This window comes from Mauremys mutica, chromosome 12, assembly GCF_020497125.1.
Source record: "Mauremys mutica isolate MM-2020 ecotype Southern chromosome 12, ASM2049712v1, whole genome shotgun sequence".
Taxonomy (NCBI): Eukaryota; Metazoa; Chordata; order Testudines; family Geoemydidae; genus Mauremys; species Mauremys mutica.
Window position 1 is genome coordinate 36,924,983 of NC_059083.1, and position 22,698 is coordinate 36,947,680.

The window sequence follows — 22,698 nt, forward strand, 5'->3', positions numbered from 1 at the left end:
GACAATATGATGGATAGACTTGTTTGTTTGAACCAGCCTGTACCAGGAGACAGGCAGCACCCTAATGCATAGAAGGGCTGTACCTCACTGCATTCAGTGATGCGTAACCTGTTTGTACCTGTGTATAAGAATGCATCCCTGAGTGAACATCTTTGTCTGGCCCACAGGGCAGTGGAGAGTCCCTCCACTGACTGAGCCGGTCCATTGTCAGGGGGCACATATTCGTAGTATGTTCTGTAGAGTCTGCGAGGAACTATTACTGTGCTTTGTTTGACATTAACCTGGCCGAGTGCCTTCATACCTTATCACAGTCTGTGGTCATTGGGGTTCTCTCGGGATCTGCTGTGTCAGTTATCTGCAGAGCTGGGGCAGCACACAGGGGGAACACACGCACACAGCCGACTGTTATCAACATTGAACAAAGCAGAGCACCACACTGGTAGCATCTGACAATAATAGATAATTGGATGGACAAATAGTGGAAGAAGGAAAAAATTAAACATCCTGATGGACAGATAGACAGAAAAAAAATAGGTGGATGGACAGATGAATATACAGATGGAGAGATAGATGGACAATTGGATGGATGGACAGTTAGATAAAGCGACTATTAGCTCACTGGGGATACAAGCTCCACTGCTCCCCCTAGTGCCCATTATACAGTATAGCTGCCCCTTCCCCGCCCCCACCCTCTGCTGCCCCTAGTGCCCATTATACAGTATAGGCGCCTGTAGCAGGGTGGACCACCGCTCCTGCCTGGGAGGGCTTGAAAGCTGCAGCTCTAAAAGCTGGGCTGATTGGGGAAGCAGCCACAGCTAGGCCATGCCCTAATCAGGCCACAGCTGGCCTGTATAAAAAGGCCAGGGACGCCAGGAACAGTCTACCTCTGCCTGTAGAGGGAGTAGGGCCTGGCTGCAGGGAGCCAGAGAACCTGAGTGGAGCAGGGCTGGGGAAAGGCAGAGGAGCTGGGGAGGCTCCAGCCTGGAAAGGCCCAGGCTGCGGCCTAGCACAAGGCCAATAGGTACTGTGGGTTGCAGAGGGCAGCCCAGAGGTAGGCAAAGGCAGCAGGTCCAAACCCAGTCTTGCCAGTGATGAGTAGGCTGATACTGCAGTCTGCCCCAGGGTGTGGGGCTAGACGATGACTAGCAGTAGCCATATACTGAGGCGAGGTGGGGATAGTGGGTTGGGGTTCCCCTGGGAGGGGGATACTCTGAGAGAAAGGGGTTACTGCCAGGGGGCAGCACCCCAGGTAAAAGGAGCACCTGGTCCAGGCAGGGACATGGGGGCCAACAGCAAGCAGTAAGGTGGATCACCGGCCTGCAGAGGGTACTCTGAGCTGGAAATCAAGCTAATTCCCTGAGAGACCAGAAGGAGGTGCTGCAGGGGTGAGTCTGCATGGCTACACTGCCCCTTCCCCACCCCTCACCCTTCAGAGGTGGGGTGGCAGCAGGACACAACACATCTGAAAATAGCAGTGTAGACAGCACTCCTTGGGTGAAGAGAGATGTGTGGGGTCCGAACTTGAGAACACACAAACAGGCTTCAGGGGTGTCTTCACTCCATTAAGCTGTGCCTCACCAGCTACACTGTGATTTATTCCCATGCTAGAAGGCTACCCATGTCTGTACTCTATATGCCGCCAAAAGAAGCATGCAGTGTGGACAAACTTTGAGGTAAAGAGAAAGTTTACTTGGTGTGCATTCAGTCCTTACTCGTTATTTATTTTCTTCTCATTCATTATTTACTTAGTGCTCACTTTGGCTGTTATATTCACAGGAGCCTATAGGAGTTAGGTGCTCAGGTCCAGGGCTGGCTCCAGACCCCAGCGCGCCAAGCGCGCGCTTGGGGCGGCATTTTGACGGAAGGGCGGCTCCAGTCGACCTCCCGCAGGCATGACTGTGGACGGATCGCTGGTCCCGTGGCTCCGGTGTACCTCCCGCAGGCATCACTGCTTGGGGCGGCCAAATTGCTAGAGCCGCCCCTGCTCAGGTCCCACTGAAAACCTAACTCCCTTAGGCCCCTTTAAAAATCCCAGCTTACTGGGGCAATATTGTTACTTGGGCCATGGTAGCCCTTTGACTTCAGCGCAAACTCCTGAGATTCTTACTCAGTTCTTACTGAGCCAAAGTCCAGTCAAGTTTCTGCTAGTGTCTATGCTCTTCATTTTGGGTGGATGCAGGGAAGGCCTCAATTGTCTGATCTGTCATTTCTCATCAGCCCCTAGTATATTGAGTCTCATTCTCATCATATTGTCACTGGCCTAAATCACAAGCTACTGTGCTGAAACCAATAGGCATGTGTAGCGAGTCGGTGTGGCTCCCCTCCGGTCCAGCAGAGGGAGCTCCTTGCCAGACGCCCAAGTGGGCTGAGACACCACTTCCTGTCCCCGCCCCCCGGAAGTCAAGGGGCGGGACAGGAAGTATAAAAGGAAGTCACCAGAGCTCAGTCAGGAGCCAGCAGCCGCCGGGAGCAGACGTGCCGGCGGGAGCTCCTGCCTGGGAGCCTTCTAGGAACCAAGGCAGCTGCCCAGACTGGCCTCCGCTTCCCCGCGCCCACTACGAGGAGGAGCCGCCAGAGCCGCCCCGTGACAGGTACTGGGACCACCCGCCGGACCGCCCCTGCGCCCCCCCCCCGAAGAGGAGCCGCCGGGGCTTCCCCGGCCCTGCTTCCCGGAGGAACCGCCGGAGCAGGCCTGGCCGGACTTTCCGGAGGCACTACCCGACCTCCCCCCAAGCCCGGACCCGGAGGAGCCGAGGACCTTTGACTGGCCCGAACCTGATCCAAGTGTGCAGGTAGGCCCCGAGGGGGATATGGAGTGTAGCCCGGGGATAGCCGACCCCTGTCAGGCTACGGACACTGAGGTCCCCATGTCAGTGTGTTGCGGTCAGGACCCCACTGACCAGCGGCCGTGAGAGCCGCTAATAGGGCCCCGGGCTGGAACACAGTGGAGTGGGCGGGCCTGTGCTCCCCCTGCCACCCCACTCGCGGGTGGCAGTTTCCCCCTCACCTCAGCGCTCAGGCACGGAAGCCTGCAATTGACTTTGCTGTTGCTCAGCCCCTGCTCCAGAGGCCTGAGCCTATATTGACTTTGCTGTTGCTCAGCCCCTGCTCCAGAGGCCTGAGCCTATATTGACTTTGCTGTTGCTCAGCCCCTGCCCCAGAGGCCTGAGCCTATATTGACTTGCTGTTGCTCAGCCCCTGCTCCAGAGGCCTGAGCCTATACTGACTTTGCTGTTGCTCAGCCCCTGCTCCAGAGGCCTGAGCCTATACTGACTTTGCTGTTGCTCAGCCCCTGCTCCAGAGGCCTGAGCCTATATTGACTTTGCTGTTGCTCAGCCCCTGCCCCAGAGGCCTGAGCCTATATTGACTTTGCTGTTGCTCAGCCTCTGCCCCAGAGGCCTGAGCCTATACTGACTTTGCTGTTGCTCAGCCCCTGCTCCAGAGGCCTGAGCCTATATTGACTTTGCTGTTGCTCAGCCCCTGCTCCAGAGGCCTGAGCCTATATTGACTTTGCTGTTGCTCAGCCCCTGCTCCAGAGGTCTGAGCCTATATTGACTTTGCTGTTGCTCAGCCCCTGCTCCAGAGGCCTGAGCCTATATTGACTTTGCTGTTGCTCAGCCCCTGCTCCAGAGGCCTGAGCCTATATTGACTTTGCTGTTGCTCAGCCCCTGCTCCAGAGGCCTGAGCCTATATTGACTTTGCTGTTGCTCAGCCCCTGCTCCAGAGGCCTGAGCCTATACTGACTTTGCTGTTGCTCAGCCCCTGCTCCAGAGGCCTGAGCCTATATTGACTTTGCTGTTGCTCAGCCCCTGCTCCAGAGGCCTGAGCCTATATTGACTTTGCTGTTGCTCAGCCCCTGCCCCAGAGGCCTGAGCCTATACTGACTTTGCTGTTGCTCAGCCCCTGCTCCAGAGGCCTGAGCCTATATTGACTTTGCTGTTGCTCAGCCCCTGCTCCAGAGGTCTGAGCCTATATTGACTTTGCTGTTGCTCAGCCCCTGCTCCAGAGGTCTGAGCCTATATTGACTTTGCTGTGGCTCAGCCCCTGCTCCAGAGGCCTGAGCCTATATTGACTTTGCTGTGGCTCAGCCCCTGCCCCAGAGGCCTGAGCCTATATTGACTTTGCTGTGGCTCAGCCCCTGCCCCAGAGGCCTGAGCCTATATTGACTTTGCTGTGGCTCAGCCCCTGCCCCAGAGGCCTGAGCCTATATTGACTTTGCTGTGGCTCAGCCCCTGCCCCAGAGGCCTGAGCCTATATTGACTTTGCTGTGGCTCAGCCCCTGCCCCAGAGGCCTGAGCCTATATTGACTTTGCTGTTGCTCAGCCCCTGCTCCAGAGGTCTGAGCCCAAGGACTGCTGTCCGGCTGCCGCCCTAACTGAGGGCCGGGGCGTATACTTAGTGACTGTGTGCCTTGTGCGGCCCCTGCCTGAGGGTCTGGACCTGGACTCATATTGAGACTGATTGCCGTTATCCAGCCCCCCTGCTCCAGAGGGACTGGACTTATATTGAGACTGATTGCCGTTATCCAGCCCCCCGGCTCCAGAGGGACTGGACTCATATTGAGACTGATTGCCGTTATCCAGCCCCCCGGCTCCAGAGGGACTGGACTCATAGTGAGACTGATTGCTGTTATCCAGCCCCCCTGCTCCAGAGGGTCTGGACTTCCCACGTAGAGGGGACAAGGAGCGAGTCGGTGTGGCTCCCCTCCGGCCCAGCAGGAGCATTGAGCCCCGACGCGCCAGCTTACAGCATGATTCTCCTTTCCACGTAGAGGACGGGTAGCTCTTCTGAAGGAATGGAATTATGTTGGTTTAAATTTGGAAGAATTCCACTGGAGTTTCCACAACCTAATCATGAGTAATCTACTTACTTATTTGGTTCTATATGAGAGAAGAACCCAACCCACTATTAATAAATCAAATGCAACTTAATTTTGATTTTTTTAGGTTGCGACTTTAAATGAGTCAAAGGGAGATAAGTGCCCAGTTCCCATTGGCTTAGTCCCCTTTGACACTCCCAGCCTCAGTTTATATAGCACTGCAATCACTAAACTAGATGGGCTTCCTAGAAGAGCCGCCAAAATGCTAAATCAGGTGGGTAGATTGATTTATTGTGCAAGCAGTGGGAGTCCTCTGTATTGACAATGGTGCAAATCATAGCCGAATCTTGCTCCACTGTACATCCGAGGTCAAAAATTCACATTCAAAAATATAATATAGAGTCCTCAGCTGGTTTATACATCATAGCACCACTGAGAATGCTGGGCTTATTTCTCTTTAGGCACAAATTGGCACCAATCCAAGAAGCTGTCCACCTATTTACCCCAGTTGAGGATCTAGTCTATCATGGTAGAAACTGGTAAAATAACAATAACTTTTTAGTTTACCTAAATAGTCAAGATCTGAAGCTGGAGGATCCTTTATTCACTGGAGATGACTTCTTTTTCCAAGACCTAAGCATAAGGCAGTAAAGAATGCTCATCAGTGTAGGTGGGATAGTATTAACATTGCTGGTCTGCCATATCCTGGGACTGGATCACAGGCAATGGATCATTTGATAACTGCCCTGTTCTGTTCATTCCCTCTGAAGTATTCTGCATTGTCCACTGTCTGAAGACAGGATACTGAGCTAGATGGACCATTGGTCTGACCAAGTATGGCTGTTCTTATGTTATTACAGACTTAGTGTAAAACAAGAGTTATTCCTTGAAGTTCAGTCTATTAAGTTACCAAAGAGCTTAAGAGGTGGCTTGAACATGGCCTGTAAAGATCAGATTTTTATAGGGATTTAAGTGCCTAAAGATGCAGATAGACATGTAGTGTAGCTTTAAAAATCACCTCACTGCCATTGACTAAAATGGGAGATAAGCACCTAATTTATCTAGACACTTTTGAGAATCCCAATAGGTGCCTAACTGCATTTTTAGATGCCTAAATACCTTTAACAATCTGGCCCTAAGTACCTGCAAAAAGAGAAGATTCCTGACAGTCGAGGTGTCCTTAATCTAGCAGATAAAACAGAATGAGATCCAATTCAGCCTGGAAATAAGAAGAAACTTTTTCACCATCGGGGTAACTAACCATTAGAACCACTAGTCAAGGGTGTGGATGTTTCCTTCAAAAGAGATGCTGTAGCTCAGACACAAACTATGGGTTTGCTGAGGGAATCATTGGGTGAAATTCCCTGGTTGGAGTTATACAGCAGGTCAGAAGAGATGATCATAATGGTGCCTTCTGGTTTAAAATATATGAATCACTGATGTCAGTGAGCCTGATTGTCCCCTCACTCACCCCAGTGTAAATCAGGAGTAACTCCACTGGAGAGAGTGGAGCTGAGTCCCCTCTCAAACACCTGGTGTAAATCTTTCCCTTTCTGTGCCTCAGTTTCCCACCTGATAATGATCCTAGCCTCCTTGGTAAAGTGCTTTGAGATCTACTGATTTAAAGCCCATAGTCAACCTTTGGAACTCCTTGCCTGAGGAGGTTATGAAGGCTAGGCTTATAACAGAGTTTAAAAGAGAACTAGATAAATCATGGAGGTTAAGTCCATTAATGGCTATTAGCCAGGATGGGTAAGGAATTGTGGCCCTAGCCTCTGTTTGTCAGAGAGTGGAGATGGATGGTAGGAGAGAGATTACTTGATCATTATCTGTTAAGTTCACTCCCTCTGGGGCACCAGGCATTGGCCACTGTCAGCAGACAGGATACTTGGCAGGATGGACCTTTGGCCTGACCCAGTATGGCCATCCTTATGTTCTTAAAGAACTGCATAAGAGCTAAGTATTATTGTTATTCTTTGGCTAGCAGAAAAATATGTCTCATTGTGCTCTGCTGTTCAGCCAACCCTTTTTGAGACAAGATCTAAGAATAATGGATGGAGATTTGACACAAGGCACGAGCATGTGAAAGTTTTTCAGAATTCAGTGCAGAGCAACTCTATGAAGGTTGGTGTACGACTTTACAAAACCCACATGGGGATGTAGGAATTTGAGGACTGGTCCTTGAGTTATTTATTTAATGACCCCACGAGCAATGCACTCAAAGTTTCCGAGAAAGTCTGTGGATTTCTCTGAAGATCATGTCCCAGGGTTGCCCCTGAACAGATGAAATAAGCCTCCCTGAGGCAAACACCTTTATTTTGCCCGAGCAGAGCAATTAAGAAGACAGTGACATACAAGATATAGATCATTTATTTTCAATTATAAGGAGATATGCAAACAATCTCCTAAGGAAAGTTGATGGTTGACTCCATTAGGGCAGTCTGAGAGCTAGAACCTTTTGACAAGTTTCAAAGAGTGTGTGTTAAAGAAACAGCATTATTGTCTAATTTTTTAAAAGAAAAATAATATCTATATTGGTTTTCTCTCCATGTTCAGAGATCAGTTTCTTCTACATCTGATGTGAATCATTTTTTTTTCCAATTCTGGATACAACCACAAATCCAACAAAGTGAGTATGTTTTGAAAATTCTTTGAATATCTTACCAGTATACATAGGATTTTCACACGTTGAATTGAAATCAGAAAGTTTTCTTCTATTTTTATTCCTAACATTCAAATTAATACTGGTTTAGATTCCTTAAACAGAACAAATTTTGCATTCTGATTTTCTTTTCATTGTTTGTGCCAGGTTTTTTTAAGCTAGGATTTTCACCACAGTCTAAAGGAGTTCAATGAACAAATCCCACTGAAATGCAATGTATGTGGATGCCTAATTCCCTCAAGCATCTTTGAGAATGCCATCCTGTGCTTCTGCATTGTGCTCACACTACGGTATAAAAGCATGTTATACAATTTCTCTTGTGTTTCTAGTCAGTTTCGGATCAGTTTCACCTTCGTGCTGTCTTGCAGAATAATTGTAGTTTTGCAAATAATGCAGACTCTACACTTTCCAATATAAATCAATCTTCCCCTGTATTTAGTCCAAATCAGATCTGATGTTTTGAAAGAGAAAAAAATAAGTTTTTGACAAGAAGAAATAAAAGAGAATGAAAAAGCTCTGTAGTCAGCACATTTCAGAAAGAAGGACATGGAGTCCATTCCATCTTGTGTACCATCAACATAATTATTTACTAACTTCGCCTCTGTTACACTTGTGAAAACATACTAAAGACAGTGCAGTTTGCAGAGGGGCCCATTAAACTGAATAAAATGGGGTCACACTTTGCATTGGGGCACTATTTATAAATGCTTTCTAAATAGGGTTGGACGGCTTAGATTTTTATCAGGAAATGTCAATAAATCCTATTTCACCATACACACACAAACCGATGAAAAAATATTTTCATTGATAATAATTGAAATTGATAGGTAGGCAAAGTAAGGCAAATGCTGCTTGAGAACTTATTAGGGCTTGATTAAAAGCTATTTACTTTGTGTATTTTGACACATGATGTTGACTCTTTGTGTTTTAACAGTTATAAAGCTTTAAATGTTTGAATCTCAGGGTATGGCTACACTTGCAAGTTGCAGCGCTGGTGGAGGCTTTCCAGCGCTGCAATTAGTAAGTGGCCACACCTGCAGGGCACATCTAGCGCTGCAACTCCCTGGCTGCAGCGCTGGCCGTACACCTGGCTCTGACTGGGGTATAACGATTGCAGCGTTGGTTCTGCAGCGCTGGTCATCAAGTGTGGACACTCACCAGCGCTGTTATTGGCCTCCAGGGTATAAGGAGATATCCCAGAATGCTTGTAACTAAATTATTACCTTTGTTTTGTTATGCAGCCTCTCTTTGTTTTGTTGTGAACTCTGAGCTCCGTCCTGAGCTCCGTTGATACCGGAGCTGCTTATAAAAACAAACTGACAGCTCCTGTTTGCTGTGATCAAACACAGCTCCTGTTTGCTGTGATCAATCTGTATCTGGCTGTGAACAATCAAATGAGATAACCCCCTGTGGATGAGGCAGGCAGGAAGTGAATGTTTGCTTGACAGAGAAAGGCAGTCCATTGGGATGCAGGCTATTTGCAATTTAAGAGTTAAGACTAAGGGGTCGGGAAGATTTTATGATTTTTCAATGCAGGAAGCTAACTCACAATGTTGGTTCCAAAAATCCACTCTCTCTTTCTCCCCCCGCTCCCTGTCACACTACACACTACACCCCACCCCCCTCTTTTGAAAAGCACGTTGCTGCCACTTGAATGCTGGGATAGCTGCCCATAATGCATCACTCCCAATAGCGCTGCTAATGCTGCAAATGTGGCCACACACCAGCGCTGGTAGCTGTGAGTGTGGCCACACTCCAGCGCTGGCCCTGCACAGCTGGATGACCAGCGCTGCAAACTACCAGCGCTGCAAACTGTAAGTGTAGCCATACCCTCAGCATGTGTGGTCATTGAATATATATTGCCTGACAGTCCCCCATTGCCTGCCCCTGCCGTAATTTCCCACACTGTGGAAATGTAATTGAAAAAAATAAAATAAAAATGTTTAAAACCCATAATTTTGCACAACTGTGCAAAAATACAAAAACAAGGCTTAAAAATAAACATTGATATTATCTGTTGAAATTATTTAAAAAAATGAATTTTTCCTTGCCTTCTTATAAGCAATTAAAAATAGCAAGTATGTTAGAAACATGAGCAATATATGTTCCAGGTGGTTATATGTGCATCAATAGAAAGTTTTACAAATGATTATGTCAGGGTTATAAGCAACATATTTTGACAGGTGGAAACAATACAAATTGCTCAAGCATTTATTAAAGCATCAAATATTTATTAATTGAACCTTATTATAAAGTATGACCAAAATGAGAGGTGAATGGAGTCTGGAAGTCTGTGGTAACATTACGATTACCAATGGTGCAGAGGAAGTATAAGTCAAATACGAAGGTATCACCATCATCATCAACAGCGACAACATTGGACTGTCCTTTTGTTGCTAGAGTCAGGGCCCCAAGTTGCCCACTAGAGGTCAGGCCCTTTAAAATGTCTCGAAGCAGACATCTAAAAACAGAGGCATCCCCAAATCAGAAGTCTCTTTTGAAAATATAGGCCAGGACTCTTGGGTGCTGTTTCAGGCTCAGGGTGAGGAGTGTGTTCTAGTAGCTCAGAAAAAGGAACTGGGAATCTGGATGCCCAGGTTCTGTTTCCAGCTCTGGTAGGTGAATGGGTGCCCATCTCTGTCTAATGCTCTGAGCCGACAACATGCTGAGGTTTCCCAGCTCTCATTGAGAGTTAAATGTTCACTACACCATACAAATTGTGTTCAGAATCCTGATATCTATGTGACTGCTCAGTTTGTTGTCTGTCAACAATGATCTGCATCTATCAAAATCACCTGTGTATTTTTTTGTCTTCCCTTTATGGTTTCATGTGTTTTGGCAGGTACACCACCTGGCCCCAATGGTGAAGGGAAATCAAACCAATGTAAAGGAATTTATTCTGCTTGGGTTCCCTGGGTCTCATTATTTTCAGAACTCACTCTTCATGCTATTCTTTTTCATGTACCTCCTGACACTCATAGGAAACATCACCATCATATGCTTAGTGCAGACCTACCATCGCCTCCGCACCCCTATGTACTACTTTCTCTGCAATCTCTCCTTCCTGGAGATCTGGTACACCACAGCTACCATCCCCAAGACTTTTACCAATCTCATATCCCAAAGCAAAACCATCTCCTTCCTCAGCTGCCTCCTGCAGATGTACTTTGTTTTCTCCTTAGGCTGCACTGAATTTCTACTCCTGGCCGTCATGGCTTATGATCGCTATTTGGCCATATGCCACCCATTGCGCTATAGCTCCATCATGAACAGCACCTTGTCCACTCAGTTGGCCATTGGCTCATGGGTAGGTGGCTTCCTGACATTTTCTGTGCCGGCGTTTCTGATCAGCAGGTTGTCCTTCTGTGGCCCTACGGTCATCAACCATTTCTTCTGTGACATAGATTCTTGCATAGAGCTCTCCTGCACAGACACATGCCTTTTTGAGATGGTGTACATTTCTATGTGCTTTATTGTCATCCTGGGCTCCTGTGCAGTCACCCTGGTCTCCTACATTTACATCATCTCCACCATCCTGAGAATCCCATCTGCCCAAGGCCAGAAAAAGGTCTTTTCCACTTGCTCTGCCCATCTCACCGTTGTGGTTATATTGTACGGCTGCTCCATCTTCCTGTACGTCAAGACTTCTAAACAGAACTCACTGGACATGAACAAAATTGTCACTGTCTTCGTTACTATTGTGACACCATTGCTTAACCCTTTCATTTACACTCTAAGGAACAAAGACGTCAAGGAAACGTTGAGAAAGGCTTTTCGTAGGACATGACGTTATTGTCCAATGGCCTGGAAATCATTGATTTAGGTAGGCAGCAAGGGGAAATAAAGTGAACCATCAAAACATACGAGTATTAAATAAATCATTTATGGTATCTAAATAAAATCAAATAATAATAATAATGCAGAATTTGTCCCAGAATTTGGAAACTATATTACCGGGACTGAGTCTCATTCACAATAAGGCAACTTTGAATTCCTTTGGCAGTGTAAATGGGCCTTAAAATGGGTGTGACTGTAATTTACAAGGTCTGAAGGACCTCTTTATACTGCTGGAATGATGGAGAGTGGGTCTTATTTTTAGTAAGGGTCAGGCCCTCATTCTTTGTGTATATAAACTAGCCTGATATGATATATTTTTCTATTTTACCCAGATACTTGCTTTTGACATTTAGCACTCTAGTACTTTTCATGTAGCTCCACAAGCATTGACAATCCAGAAAATGTTGATAAGACTCTCTGAAAACTTGGAGAAGACTTGGACGTGACTGGAAAGCTGTGATAATACTTTGTCACATCTGTCAACACAATGATGCAAATTACACAGCTTCTTATTATCTTTCACATGATAGCTCTATTACAAAATTTTGACAAGGCTCTATGGTCCAGAAGCCAAAGATATTTAGGTGCTAAAATCAGGCTCGGCCTTTCCAGGGAGTCTAAAGGAATTAGGCACCAAAACCTGATTCAATTTTGATGGGATTTGTGGGCCTAACTTTTAGGCACCTTTAAAAATTGCAGCCTAAACAATCATGTTCTTCGCACAGTGCACAATCAACTTGTGGACCGCCTTGCCTAAGGAGGTTGTAAAGGCTAGGACTATAACACTATTTAAAAGAGAACTAGATAAATTCATGGAGGTTAATTCCACTAATGGCTATTAGCCAGGATGGGTAAGGAATGGTGTTCCTAGCCTCTGTTTGTCAGAGGGTGGAGATGGATGGCAGGAGAGCGATCACTTGATCATTATCTGTTAGGTTCACTCCCTCTTGGACACCTGGCATTGGCCACTGTCGGTAGACAGATACTGGGCTAGACAGTAGGTAGACAGTCGGTAGACAGACCTTTGGTCTGACCCAGTATGGCTCTTCTTATGTTCTTATGGTCTGCTGTGTCAGCTATCTGTGCAGAGCCAGGGCAGCACACAGAGGGAATACATGCACGCAGCCAACTGTTATCAACCTTGAACAGAGCAGAGCATCACACTGGTAGCATCCCCGCCCCCTTACCACGTGTCTCTGAGTGGGGAGGGGCTCAGGGGCCCCGCCGGAGCCATGATGCAGCTGTCCAGGTGAGCTCCTGGATGAGCTGAGGCTTTGGGAGAGGGGCGGAGATGGGGTCAGGTCGGGCTGGGGCCAGGGAAGGAGCCTCATCTATTCCAATGGAGGCCCCTGCGGAGTCCAGACCCTGGGGCAAGTTGCCCCACTTGCTCCCTCTCCCCCCCGACTCCCTCCGGGTGGCCCTGGTCTGATCTGTCATTTCTCACAAGCCCCTAGTACATTGGGTCTCATTCTCATCCCATTCTCACTGGCCTAAATCACAAGCTACTGCACTGAAACCAATAGGCATGATTCTCCTTTCCATGTAGATGAGGGGTAGCTCTTCTGAAGGTATGTTAGTTTAAATTGGGAAGAATTCCACTGAAGTTTCAACAGCCTAATCAGGAGTAATCTACTTACTTATTTGGTTCTATGTGAGAGGAGAACCCAACCCACTATTAAGAAATGAAATGCAATTTAATTTTGATAATTTTTTTCTAGGTTGTGACTTTAAATGAGTCAAAGGGAGATAAGTGCCCAACTCCCATTGGCTTAGTATCATTTGAAACTCCCAGCCTCACTTTATACAGCACTGCAATCACTAAACTAGATGGACTTCCTAGAAGAGCCGCCCAAATGCTAATTCAGGTGGGTAGATTGATTTATTAGGCAAGCAGTGGGAGTCCTCTGTATTGACAATGGTGCAAATCATAGCAAAGTCTAACTCCACTGTACATCCAAGGTCAAAAATACTCATTCAAAAATATAATATAGAGTCCTCAGCTGGTTTATACATCATAGCACCACTGAGACTGCTGGGCGTATTTCTTTTAGGCTCAAATTGGCACCAATCCAAGAAGTGAATGGGGCTGTCCACCTATTTACCCCAGTTGAGGATCTAGTCTATCATGATAGAATCTGGTACAATAACAATAACTTTTTAGTTTACCTAAATAGTCAAATCTGAAGATGGAGGATCCTTTATTCACTGGAGATGACTTCTTTTTCCAAGACCTAAGCATAAGGCAGTAAAGAATGCCCATCAGTGTAGGTGGGATAATATTAAAATTGCTGGTCTGCCATATCCTGGGACTGGATGACAGAAGCCTGGTCTACACTAGGCGTTTAAACCGGTTTTAGGAGCGTAAAACCGATTTAACGCCACAACCGTCCACACTAGGAGGCACCTTATATCGATTTTAATGGCTCTTTAAACCGGTTTCTGTACTCCTCCCTAACGAGAGGAGTAACGCTAGTATCGGTATTAACATATCGGATTAGGGTTAGTGTGGACGCTGATCGACGGCATTGGCCTCCGGGAGCTATCCCACAGTGCACCAGTGACCGCTCTGGACCGCAATCTGAACTCGGATGCAGTGGTCAGGTAGACAGGAAAAGCCCCGCGAACTTTTGAATATTTCCTGTTTGCCCAGCGTGGAGCTCCGATCAGCACGGGTGGCGATGCAGTCCGAAATCAAAATAAAAAAAGAGCTCCAGCACGGACCATGCGGATGTGATCGCTGTAAGGGCAGGCAAATCCGTTCTATCAGCGCTCCGTTACAGAAGATGAAATTCAGAATCCTTTTTTAAAAATCTCCAGACAGACGCCATAGCAGGGACTCAGCGCACTGCAGCGTGACAAGCGTAACGGAAAGCCAAAGAATCAAATGGACGCTCATGGACTGGAGGACTGAAGCTATCCCACAGTTCCTGCAGCCTCCGAAAAGTATTTGCATTCTTGGCTGAGCTCCAAATGCTTCTAGGGTCAAACACAGTGTCCGCGGTGGGTCAGGGCATAGCTTGGCAATCTACTCACGCCCCCCACACACACCCAGAAGCGAAAGGGAAAACAATCCTCTGACTCTTTTACATGTCACCCTATCTTTACTGAATGCTGCAGATAGACACGATGCTGCAGCCGTCAACACCAACATCCTCACTCCCCCCCTGCCATGGGTGGCTGATGGTACAAAAGGACTGGTAACCGTCCTCGTCATCAGCCTATTGGCACATGGGGCAGTAACCATGCTGACTAGCATCCGTCAGGTCGATCAAGGGCGCCTGGCCCTAATTTTTTCTGGTGGTGGATGGTGCAATATGGCTGGTAACCATCGTCATCATAACAACAGGGGGCTGAGCTCCATCAGCCCCCACCCTTCATGTGTAAAGAAAAGATTCAGTTGCCCCTGGACTAGCAGAGGGATGCTGGGCTTCTCTCCTACACACTGCTTAATGTCCTGTCTGGACTATCATAGCAGCTGGAGGCTGCCTTCCACTCATTTATCACTAACAAGTCACCATGTCTTATTCCTGCATTCTTTATTACTTCATCACACAAGTGGGGGGACAATGGTATGGTAGCCCAGGAAGGCTGGGGTAAGAACGGAATGAACAGGTGGTGTTGTTACAGGAGCACCCCCTGTGAATAGCATACAGATCATAATTTCTGCAGGATCTGACACAGAGCAGCTGTGCTCTCTGGTTCTATGATACAGTGGTTATCTAGTACACTTGCCTATATTCTAGGCAGGACTGATTCTATTTTTAGATACCAAAAAGGAGGGATTGACTCAGGGAGTCATTCCCAATTTTGGCTTTTGCGCCCCTGACTAAGAGCAGCCAGGGGCACTTATGACAGCAGCAAATGGTACAAAAGGACTGGTAGCCATGATCATCTTAGTTCCAATTTATGGAAGGGTTTGGATGGTGCAATATGGCTGGTAACCATCTCTGCTGTCATGCAAAAGCAAAAGCATGCTTCTATGTAGCGCTGCTGAATCGCCTCTGTGAGCGGCATCTAGTACACATACGGTGAGAGTCACAAAAGGCAAAACAAGCTCCATGATTGCCATGCTATGGCATCTGCCAGGGCAATCCAGGGGAAAAAGGCGCGAAATGCTTGTCTGCCGTTGCTTTCCCAGAGGAAGGAGTGACTAACGACATTTACCCAGAACCACCCGCGACAATGATTTTTGCCCCATCAGGCACTGGGATCTCAACCCGGAAGTTCCAAGGGGCGGCGGGGGAGGCTGCGGGAACTATGGGATAGCTACGGAATAGCTACCCACAGTGCAACGCTCCAGAAGCCGACGCTAGCCTCGGACCGCGGACGCACACCACCGAATTAATGTGCTTAGTGTGGCCGCGGGCAATCGATTTTATAAAATCTGTTTTACAAAACCGGTTTATGCAAATTCGGAATAGTCCCGTAGTGTAGACGTACCCAGACAATGTATCATTTGATAACTGCCCTGTTCTGTTCATTCCCTCTGAAGTATCCTGCATTGTCCACTGGATACTGAACTAGATGGACCATTGGTCTGACCAAGTATGGCTGTTCTTATGTTGTTACAGTCTTAGTGTAAAACAAGAGTTATTCCTTGAAGTTCAATCTATTAAGTTACCAAAGAGCTTAAGAGGTGGCTTGAACATGGCCTATAAAGATCAGATTTTTATAGGGATTTAGGTTCCTAAAGATGCAGATAGACATGTAGTGTAGCTTTAAAAATCACCTCAGTGCCATTGACTTAAATGGGAGATAAGCACCTAATTTGTCTAGACACTTTTGAGAATCCCAATAGGTGCCTAACTGCATTTTTAGATGCCCAAATACCTTTAACAATCTGGCCCTAAGTACCTGCAAAAGGAGAAGATTCCTGACAGTTGAGGTGTCCTTAATCTAGCAGATAAAAGCAGAATGAGATCCAATTCAGCCTGGAAATAAGAAGCAACATTTTCACCATGGGGTTAACTAACCATTAGAACAATTTGTCAAGGGTGTGGTGAGTTCTCCATCACCTGAAGTCTTTAAATAAAGACTGAATGTTTCCTTCAAAAGAGATGCTGTAGCTCAGACACAAATTATGGGTTTGCTGAGGGAATCATTGGGTGAAATTCCCTGGTTGGGGTTATACAGGAGGTCAGAAGAGATGATCATAATGGTGCCTTCTGGTTTAAAATCTATGAATCACTGATGTCAGTGAGCCTGATTCTCCCCTCACTCACTCCAGTGTAAACCAGGAGTAACTCCACTGGAGTGAGTCGTCTGATTCCCCTCTCAAACACCTGGTGTAAATCTTCCCCTTTCTGTGCTTCAGTTTCCCACCTGTAAAAGGGGGATAATGATCCTGGCCTCCTTGGTAAAGTGCTTTGAGATCTACTGATTTAAAGCGCACAGTCAACCTGTGGAACTCCTTGCCTGAGGAGGTTATGAAGGCTAGGACTATAACAGGGTTTAAAAGAGAACTAGATAAATTCATGGAGGTTAAGTTCATTAATGGCTATTTGCCTGGATGAGTAAGGAATGGTGGCCCTAGCCTCTGTTTCTCAGAGGGTGGAGATGTATGGCAGGAGAGAGATTACTTGATCATTATCTGTTAAGTTCACTCCCTCTGGGGCACCAGGCATTGGCCACTGTCAGCAGAAGGATACTGGGCAGGATGGACCTTTGGCCTGATCCAGTATGGCCATTCTTATGTTCTTAAAGAACTGCATAAGAGCTAAGTATTGTTATTCTTTGGCTAGCAGAAGAATATGTCTCATTGTGCTCTGTTGTTCAGCCAACTCTTTTTGAGACAAGATTCAAGAATAATGAATGGAGATTTGACACAAGGCATGAGCATGTGAAAGTTTTTCAGAATTCAGTGCAGATCAACTCTATGAAGGTAGGTGTACGACTTTACAAAACCCACATGGGGTTGTAGGAATTAGAGGACTGGTCCTTGAGTTATTTATTTAATGACTCCACAAGCAATGCAATCAAAGTTCCTGAGAAAGTTTGTGGATTTCTCTGAAGATCATGTCCCAGGGTTGCCCCTGAACAGATGAAATAAGCCTCCCTGAGGCAAACACCTTTATTTTGCCTGAGCAGAGCAATTAAGAGAGTAGCATACAAGATATAGATCGTTTATTTTCAATTATAAGTATATAAGGAGATATGTAAACAGTCTCTTAAGGATAGTTGATGGTTGACTCCATTAGGGCAGGCTGAGAGCTAGAACCTTTTGACAAGTTTCAAAGAGTGTGTGTTAGAGAAACAGCATTATTGTCTACTTTTTTAAAAGAAAAATAATAACTGTATTGGTTTTCTCTCCATGTTCAGAGATCAGTTTCTTCTACATCTGATGTGAATCATTTTTTTTTCCAATTCTGGATACATCCACAGATTCAACTCAGTGAGTATGTTTTGAAAATTCTTTGAATATCTTCCCATAATAAGTAGCATTTACACAAGTTTAATTGAAATCAGAACGTTTTCTTCTTTATTCCTAACATTAAAAATAATACTAGTTTAGATTACTTAAGAAGAACAAATTTTGCATTCTGATTTTCTTTTCATTGTTTGTGCCAGGTTTCTTTAAGCTAGGATTTTCACCACAGTCTAAAGGAGTTCAATGAACAAATCCCACTGAAATGCAATGTATGTGGATGCCTAATTCCCTCAAGCATCTTTGAGAATGCCATCCTGTGCTTCTACATTGTGCTCACACTACAGTATAAAAGCAGGTTAGACAATTTCTCTTGTGTTTCTAGTCAGTTTCGGATCAGTTTCACCTTCTTGCTGTCTTGCAGAATAATTGTAGTTTTGCAAATAATGCAGACACTGCACTTTCCAAAATACATCAATCTTCCCCTGTATTTAGTCCAAATCAGATCTGATATTTTGAGACAGAAAAAATAAGTTTTTGACAAGAAGAAATAAAAGAGAGAATGAAAAAGCTCTGTAATCAGCACATTTCAGAAAGAAGGACGCAGATTCCATTCCATCTTGTGTACCATCAACATAATTATTTACTAACTTCACCTCAGTTACATTTGTGAAAACATACTAAAGACAGTGCAGTTTGCAGAGGGGCCCATTAAACTGAATAAAATGGGGTCACGCTTTGCATTGGGGCACTATTTATAAATGCTTTCTAAATAGGGTTTGATGGCTTAGATTTTTATCAGGAAATGTCAATAAATCCTATTTCACCATACACACACAAACCGATGAAAAAATATTTTCATTGTTAATAATTGAAATTGATAGGTAGGCAAAGTAAGGCAAATGCTGCTTGAGAACTTATTAGGGCTTGATTAAAAGCTATTTACTTTGTGTATTTTGACACATGATGTTGACTCTTTGTGTTTTAACAGTTATAAAGCTTTAAATGTTTGAATCTCAGCATGTATGGTCATTGAATATATATTGCCTGACAGTCCCCCATTGCCTGCCCCTGCCATAATTTCCACACTGTAGAAATTTAATTGAAAAAAATAAAATAAAAATGTTTAAATCCCATACTTTTGCACAACTGTGCAAAAATACAAAAACAAGGCTTAAAAATAAAAAATTGATATTATCTGTTGAAATTATTTTAAAATATGAATTTTTCCTAGCCTTTTTATAAGCTGTTAAAAATTACAAGTATGTTAGAAACACGAGCAATATATGTTCCAGATGGTTATATGTGCATCAATAGAAAGTTTTACAAATGATTATGTCAGGGTTATAAGCAACATATTTTGACGGGTGGAAACAATACAAATTGCTCAAGCATTTATTAAAGCATCAATTATTTATTAATTGAACCTTATTATAAAGAATGACCAAAATGAGAGGTGAGTGGAGTCTGGAATTTTCTGTGGTACCATCACGATTGCCAATGGTTCAGAGGAGGTATAAGTCAAATAGGAGGGTATCACCATCATCATCAACAGCAACAACATTGGACTGTCATTTTATTGCTAGAGTCAGGGGCCCAAGTTGCGCACTAGAGGTCAGGCCCTTCCTTTAAAATGTCTCGAAGCAGACATCTAAAAACAGAGGCACCCCCAAATCAATAGTCTCTTTTGAAAATATACGCCAGGACTCTTGGGTGCTGTTTCAGGCTCAGGGTGAGGAGTGTGTTCTAGTAGCTCAGAAAAAAGAATTGGGAATCTGGATGCCCGGGTTCTGTTTCCAGCACTGGTAGGTGAATGGGTGCCCATCTCTGTCTAATGCGCTGTGCCGACAACATGCTGTGGGTTCCCAGCTCTCACTGAGAGTTAAATGTTCACTACACCATACAAAGTGTGTTCAGAATCCTGATATCTATGTGACTGCTCAGTTTGTTGTCTGTCAACAATGACTTGCATCTAACAAAATCACCTGTGTATTATTTGGTCTTCCCTTTATGGTTTCATGTGTTTTGGCAGGTACACCACCTTGCAAAAATGGTGAAGGGAAATCAAACCAATGTGAAGGAATTTATTCTGCTTGGGTTCCCTGGCTCTCGTTATTTTCAGAACTCACTCTTCATGCTATTCTTGTTCATGTACCTCCTGACACTCACAGGAAACATCACCATCATATGCTTAGTGGGTACCCACCGTCGCCTCCGCACCCCTATGTACTACTTCCTCTGCAATCTCTCCTTCCTGGAGATCTGGTACACCACAGCTACCATCCCCAAGACTCTTACCAATCTCATGTCCCAAAGCAAAACCATCTCCTTCCTCAGCTGCCTCCTGCAGATGTACTTTGTTTTCTCCTTAGGCTGCACTGAATTTCTACTCCTGGCTGTCATGGCCTATGATCGCTATTTGGCCATATGCCACCCATTGCGCTATAGCTCCATAATGAACAACACCTTGTTCACTCAGTTGGCCATTGGCTCATGGGTAGGTGGCTTCCTGACATTTTCTGTGCCAGCATTTCTGATCACTAGGTTGTCCTTCTGTGGCCCTACGGTCATCAACCATTTCTTCTGTGACATAGATTCTTGGATAGAGCTCTCCTGCACAGACACGTGCCTTTTTGAGATGGTGTACATTTCTATATGCTTTATTGTCGTCCTGGGCTCCTGTTCAGTCACCCTGGTCTCCTACATTTACATCATCTCCACCATCCTGAGAATCCCATCTGCCCAAGGCCAGAAAAAGGCCTTTTCCACTTGCTCTGCCCATCTCACCGTTGTGGTTATATTGTACGGCTGCTCCATCTTCCTGTACGTCAAGACTTCTAAACAGAACTCACTGGACATGAACAAAACTGTCACTGTCTTCGTTACTATTGTGACACCATTGCTTAACCCTTTCATTTACACTCTAAGGAACAAAGACGTCAAGGAAATGTTGAGAAAGTCTTTTCATAGGACACGGCGTTATTGTCCAATGGCCTGGATATCATTGATTTAGGTAGGCAGTGAGGGGAAATCAAGTAAACCATCAAAACTTATGAATATTAAATAAATCATTTATGGTATCTAAATGAAATCAAATAATAATAATAATGCAGAATTTGTCCCAGAATTTGGAAACTATATTACCGGGATTGAGTCTCATTTACAATAAGGCAACTTTGAATTCTTTTGGCAGTGTAAATGGGCCTTAAAATGGGTGTGACTGTAATTTACAAGGTCTGAAAGACCCCTTTACACTGCTGGAATGATGGAAAGGGGTCTTTTTTTCAATGAGGAGCAGGCCCTCATTCTTTGTGTATGGAAACTAGCCTGATATGATATATTTCTCCATTTTACCCAGATACTTACTTCTGACATTTAGCACTCTAGCACTTTTCATGGAGCTCCACAAGCATTGTGATCACTTTGCTTACAATCTAGAAAATGTTGATAAGACTCTCTGAAAACTTGGAGAAAACTTGGACATTACTGGAAAGCTGTGATAATACTTTGTCACATCTGTCAACATAATGATGCAAATTGGATAGCTTCTTATAATCTTTCACATGATTTTACATCTTTCTAGCTCTATTACAACATTTTCACAAGGATCTATGGTCCAGAAGCCACAAGTATTTAGGTGCTAAAATCAGGCTGGGACTTTCCAGGGAGTCTAAAGGAATTAGGCACCAAACCTCATTCAATTTTGATGGGATTTGTGGGCCTAACTCTTAGGCACCTTTAACAATTGCAACCTAAACAACAATAAAATATAATCATGGGTCTAGGTGTGGGTATTTTGACCTGTGATGTTGACAATTTGTGTTATAACAGCTTATAAAGCTTAACTTTTTTAATCTGAATGTCTATTGCCATTAAATAATTGCCTGGCCACTCTCCTCCCACGCCCACCTCCTATAATTTCCTGCAACTGTGAAAATTTAAATGGCTCAAAATAAAAAAAAGGCCTAAAAGTAAACGGTGATATTAACCATTGAATTCTGCCTAGCCAATGTATATAACTTTACCCACTCAGGGTAAAATTTAAGTCAGTAGTGCTACTCATGTGAGTAAGATCATTACAGTCTGTCCTAGTGTACTCCAGAGATTTTTTGCTTTCTCCTATAATGTTTTTATACTGTGGATTTCATGTTGTCTTAATTAGACTGTAAACTGTTTGGCGTAGGGACCATTGCTTAATTAATTACCTACCACAATGGGGTCCTGGTCCACGAATGCATGACTGGGGCTCCACGGCAAAACTGAGTTTGTCACTGGGAAATAGTTGCTGGAATTTTCAAAGGGGCATCCAATTCCCATTGAAAATCACCATCCAGTTAGTCAGCCCCTTTGGAAATCCCTTTTGAGAAGTTGAATAAACCTTTTCCCATCTGAAGGATGATCCTTCACTGGTGTGACTGGTTACTGGCATAGCAGGTTCAAAGATAGATTGGGTCCTGCCCTAATCTCATCCCATGCCAAACTGGTGAACAGGTGTGATTAGGGAACAAGGGGTCAAGCGGTGGGCCAAGAGTGGGTGTGCCCATGGTGGGACTCCTGCATCCAACCCTCAGTACACAAATTGAGTACACTGGAAACAATCCCTGTGTATTGGGCTACTCCTGCTCCATTGAAGGAATAAATGAATATTCATTCCTGAGGTCAATGGATGGAGGACTAGGTTTCCAAAGGCATTTAGGTGCCTAAAGATGTGCATGGACACTTAGACACCTAACTCCCATTGCAATCAATGAGAGTTAGGTGTCTAAATGCCTTTGAGGAACTGAGCCTTATTGGGATTTTCAAAAGTGCCTATTCAAGTTAGCCACCTACCATCCACTGGGAGTTAGGCACCTCATCAGTTTAGGTGCTTTGGAAAATCCCACTAGGCTGCATCTTTATGTGCCTAAACACCTGTGGAAATCTGGCCTAAGTGTTAACAAGAACAAAGTGTACGTGGGCACCTCGAGGTCTGGTTGCTGTTGCTCCTGCAGAGGACGTCTGGTGCATGAGGTGGGA

At 45.1% G+C, this 22,698-nt stretch overlaps 2 protein-coding genes across 2 annotated transcripts; both read left to right on the forward strand.

Moving 5' to 3' along the window:
* The first annotated feature begins 10,341 nt into the window (after positions 1–10,341).
* On the forward strand, positions 10,342–11,268 carry LOC123346233 (olfactory receptor 6F1-like). Its single transcript, XM_044983519.1, has one exon. The coding sequence runs from the start codon at positions 10,342–10,344 to the stop codon at positions 11,266–11,268; it is 927 nt and encodes a 308-aa protein (XP_044839454.1).
* Positions 11,269–19,732: 8,464 nt separating this feature from the next.
* Positions 19,733–20,695, forward strand: LOC123346726 (olfactory receptor 6F1-like). The gene has a single exon (XM_044984197.1). It carries the CDS (start codon positions 19,733–19,735, stop codon positions 20,693–20,695), a length of 963 nt encoding a protein of 320 aa, XP_044840132.1.
* Positions 20,696–22,698: the final 2,003 nt, after the last annotated feature.